A 5,000-nucleotide genomic window follows, 5' to 3' on the forward strand; every position below is an offset into this window, starting at 1 on the left:
GAGAGGAAGCAACCTGTATTTCCCAGCATTTGGATAATAAAATAAATGAAATGAAATGAAATTGAAAAAAAAGGAAATCATCCAAACAAAGTACCTCTCATACAGATCTTCTCTCCAGTTGTAGCGTTGCACGTGTAGTGACCTTGGCTGTCATCACGTGCTTTGCAATACACGTCACACTCACTCGTGTGGTAGTAGGCGTCACAGTAGGCCTGATATTGGAACCAAACACTGCACGAATAAGACGAGACATTCAAATAAATATTATATGAGTAGAAGAAAACACACGTAGAAGCACACAAATATCACGCTGATGCAAACCACTGAATACATAAACAAAAAAGCTCACGCTCGACCCGCTCCTCTTCACAAATAAAACTAAAGACATGAATAAATCAATAAGTTCTTACATTATCTAACAAACAAATCATAAAGCAAACAAATAGAATAAATAAATAAAGCAATAAAACAATAAATCAAAACATTAAACAAATCAATAAATCAATAAATCAAAAAAATATATAAATCAATCAATAAACATATAGATAAATGAATAAACAAAGTATTCCACACATGTATACCAGACATACATGAAAAACAGAGTTAACGCTTGACCCACTCCTTTTGACAATAAACCCCGACACAGTCCAACCTGGATGACACAAACGTTATGCTTGGAATTTCAAGAACCACATAATGTAAAGCAGAGACCGATTACAAAAAAAGAAAAAAAAGATTGCCGTCAAACAAGGATCAAAAACAATAAAAAAAACAAGCAAACACACACACACACACACACACACACACACACACACACACACACACACACACACACACACACACACACACACACACACGCGCGCACGCACACATACACACACTCTCTCTCTTTCTCCCTCTCTTTTTTTTTCTCTCTCTCTCTTTCTCTCTCTGTCTCTCATACTGGAACAAAATACACTGTATCTATGACGTAGGAATGCTTCCAGCTCTTAAGACAACCCCTTTAACAACAATTGTTCGATGCGGGAAAACCCCGACACAGTCCAACCTGGACGACACAAACGTTACGCCATGAGTTGCACGAGTTTGACCTCCATTTTTGCAAAACTGTTCCGGGGGCCCGGACAAGGGCTTACATTTTATTATCTGGTACAGGAAATTATGAAGACCTAATTAATACCAATCTGCCTATACTCATAATACTCTAAGAACGTACAAATCCTATTAGGTATACTTCAAGGGAACATATTTTCTTCTTCTTCTAATATAAAAATGTGTGTAGCTCACAAGAAAAAAAACGAAAAACCGTCTCTCAGGCTGATCGCAAACGAGCAATAGGGCAAGGACAGTTCTGACCATGACAGACGTTTGTTCATTTCAATACTTGTTATTCTCTCAAGGGCCTTGGCCGAGTTGCACGAACCGAAAAAGGGTGCCAACCAAACGGGAGAGAACAAACCGCGGTGTCTGATTTGCTAAAAATCACAACCAATCTCAGTGTCAACCAATCCAACACTGCGGCTGGCTCCCATTTGGGTGGTACCTTTCTCGTGCACCTTAGCCAACGAGACTGGTTCCGAACAAAACCCTCTCACTTACTCTACTACACTTGTCCTGTGCATGTGCAGTTATAACGCTTACTTCCCTTTGTTTATCAGACGAAGGTCCTATAACTTACTGGTAATGACTTTGGTGCATGTATGCACTTGTCCAGGCTGCAGATCTCTTGTCCAGGGCAGGGGTGAAGATCACTGTCTTACCCACGGTCACGAGGTGTTCATCGCTTGACCAAAATTCGTCATCGTACGCTTGCACCACGAACATCACCTGTCGGGACTGAAATTCACATCAGTAACAATCAAGGGTCCTTATGGGTACAAGTTGAATGTTTTTTTCTCATTTCATTTAATTTCTTTTCGTCTATTATCCCAATGATGGTCTATTATCCCAAGGATGGTCTATTATCCCAAGGATGGTCTATTATCCCAAGGATGGTCTATTATCCCAATGATGGTCTAGCTACATAATTATCCCATGGCTGGTATATTCCTCCCAGTGGAAAGCTAGCAGCAACAAGAGTCGCGCTACCCAGGTGTGTGGGTGATTTGGTGTAGTCAGCCACCTGCACCTAATTACGGCAGTACGTATGGCCGAGGTCTTTTCACTGTAGTGACACGGAGGTGGGACATGGATACCGTCTCTGAGTCAGCACAGAAATTTGATCCGTGTCCGTTCCTGCCGGGATTCGAACATTTGACCTTAAAAGCACAACAAGCCCAGTGCTCTACAAACTGCGCTACCCAGCCCCCCGAATCATCGTTGAAAAACTATTCAAAAGTTTAACGTTGCAGCACGCAACACTCTAACCACACGCTGACTCTGAGGGTAAAACGCTCAGTGACGCGGAAGAAAATTCTTCGTTGCACACAGGAAACAGTTACGTCATGAATACTTGCACTGAAGGGGTGCTGTTTGCACATGTATGGAACCCCCGTTTTAAGACCTCCAAACATTTGAGATAATTATAGGCCTTAAAAATGAGGGAGTCTCAAAATTGAGGTAATTTACAGAGGCTATGAACAGAAGATCTGAAAAATCAAGGCACGAAAAAAGGAGGAAGTCTTTAAAGGCATATGTACTCGATGACTATACACGCTAATTGCTTTACCAACAACTGGAGACATGCTAAATTAAGTTCCCTGCAAAATATTGTGGTCTAGGACCCCTTCAATGTTGAGATATGTTAATTTTCATTTTGATCTGGATCGTCCTATTTATAAATTTGGCAACACATGTAACGTTGATGCAAGGGAGCTAACACCGCGGCTTTGTTGACATCCTCACTTTTTCAGAGGCTAGAACAAGCTGTAATGCATGTATTATGGTCCGCGCATGGTGACATATCGTCATTATATGGTCTTATGGTGCGTTTGACATCGATTATGGGCAAACTACACTTTGTAAACACGGGAGCGCGTACATATGCCTTTAAGGTCCTTGTCTACATTTTTATACCGAAATCGCCATTTGACCATTAAAATGCAGAGTCTATTATCTACAAATATCAACAATACACCCCCTTTCGATCAGGAAAGACGAAGCCAGTGTAGCCGTTTGAAAATTCATTGTAGTATTTCAGCGTAGTACTCATAGTAGGATATCCTAATTTGGAAAATGCCAAGCGCAAAACTCCTCTAAAATCCCGTGCATTTCGTGCGTTTAAAAAAAAGCGTGGACAGCGCTCCAGTGTCAAACTGTTGCTGCATATGTTTGGGCGTGGCTATAAGCATAGTGACATGGATTTGATTGGTCAGTATTTTTAGGCAAAGCACATATGTTCTCAGCAAACAGAAAACAAAATATTAGAAGCGTGAGTCACGCTACCCAAAAATAAAAAAAATGTTTGCATATATTTCTTTTTCTATAACTTTTTTCCCCATGGTTCATTCATCATCTGACATAACTGTTTAGCGAAATCTAACCATAAGACTATTGAAAAAAAGCAAAATGTAGACGACCACCTTTAATTTGAAGGTATTAAAAGTGGGGCTCCACAGACTATCCTTCTTTTGTTCTTCAAATGTGCCGAAATGGCTACACCATTGTTGGCGCCTTTTGAAAGTTGAAGTCTCCGTTGCACTGAATACACACTATCTCAGCTCAATTTCTTCATACAAAAAGACCAACGAAGAAGGATATGCGTGTTTACGTGTAATCTATGCTATGTAATTTAGAGCGCAGCGCTTACTTCCCTTTGTGTATCAGATGATAATCCTTCTTCATTGGTCATTTATATGAAGAAACATTTTTTTTTTTTTTTTTCATTTTCATTACTTTATTGTCCCATCGCTGGGAAATTCGGGTCGCTTTCTCCCAGTGGAAAGCTAGCAGCAACGGAGTCGCGCTACCCAGGTGTCTGCGTGTTTAGGTGTATTCAGCCACCTGCACTTATGGCAGAATGACCAAGGTCTTTTACGTGCCATTGTGATGACACGGGGGTGGGACATGGCTTCCGTCTCTGGGTCTGCACATTAAGTTGACCCGTGTCCGTCCCGGCCCGGATTCGAACCAGCGACCTTTCGATCACAAGTCCAGTGCTCCACCAACTGAGCTACCGGGCCCCCCATTGATCATAGTATGTTTGCTTATGTTTGGTCGTTATCTTTGCCTGTGCGTGTATTGTATGCTTGGTCGTTTTCTTTGCCTGTGCATGTATAGTTTGTTGGTTATGTTTGGTCGGTTTCTCTGCCTGTGCGTGTATAGTATGCTTGGTCGATGTATGTATTGTAAAGCGCTAAGAGTAGACATTTTTCTAGAATAGCGCTATAAAAGTTTGCATTATTATTATTATTATTGAGCTGAGATAGTGTGTATCCAGTGCAACGGGGACTTCAACTTTCAAAAAGCGCCAACACGGGTGTAGCCTGAAAAAAAATCAGGCAGCAAATATGGGTTGAAGCAGCCTGCATGCAACTGAGGTCCAAACAAAATCTCAACTCAATTTCCAAGACTTACGTCAAAGCGAGGTGTGCTGACAACCATGGGGTTTGTGATTCCTCCAATGTTGCCACCAAACTCCATGTTGTTCGTGTTTTCATAGTGACTTGAAGGGCCGTACTTCCCGTAGAAGCAGTTCAAGTCCCAAGGGCTGCAACACACAGCAAATTAATAAATTATAAATAAATCAAATAAAAACTAAGCTTGACCCAAAATGTGTGCCGCGTTTTGTGCGTCAACACACGGGCGCAGTAGACTAGTGGTTGGTTGCAATTGATTATTATTGTTTATCGTCTCTTCAGCATGTAAACACAAGGACTCATCCTGAACTCAGGTCAACTGACTTCGGGTCTCATTTATCCCTGACAGGGTGCCTTTGTTTTCTTCCTCTGGAGAAGAAATCGATTTGTTTGACATATTTGGAGCTTTTCGTAATTATGTGTTATTGATATAAGCAGATTCGCGATCGTCGATAATGATTTTTCATGGTGTTGTGTAATTTG

The 5,000-nt window shown here is 41.2% G+C and overlaps 1 protein-coding gene across 1 annotated transcript in view; it reads right to left on the reverse strand.

Moving 5' to 3' along the window:
• The window catches only part of LOC138965109 (delta-like protein C), a gene marked incomplete at its 5' end in the record, with an annotated part of 31,032 nt that overhangs the window by 24,621 nt on the left and 1,411 nt on the right, over positions 1-5,000 (reverse strand). Inside the window, 3 exon segments of the mRNA XM_070337238.1 lie at positions 95-231; positions 1,679-1,836; positions 4,516-4,648. Of these exon segments, the coding sequence (XP_070193339.1) occupies positions 95-231; positions 1,679-1,836; positions 4,516-4,648 (428 nt within the window).

Source organism: Littorina saxatilis, linkage group LG4, assembly GCF_037325665.1.
Source record: "Littorina saxatilis isolate snail1 linkage group LG4, US_GU_Lsax_2.0, whole genome shotgun sequence".
Taxonomy (NCBI): Eukaryota; Metazoa; Mollusca; class Gastropoda; order Littorinimorpha; family Littorinidae; genus Littorina; species Littorina saxatilis.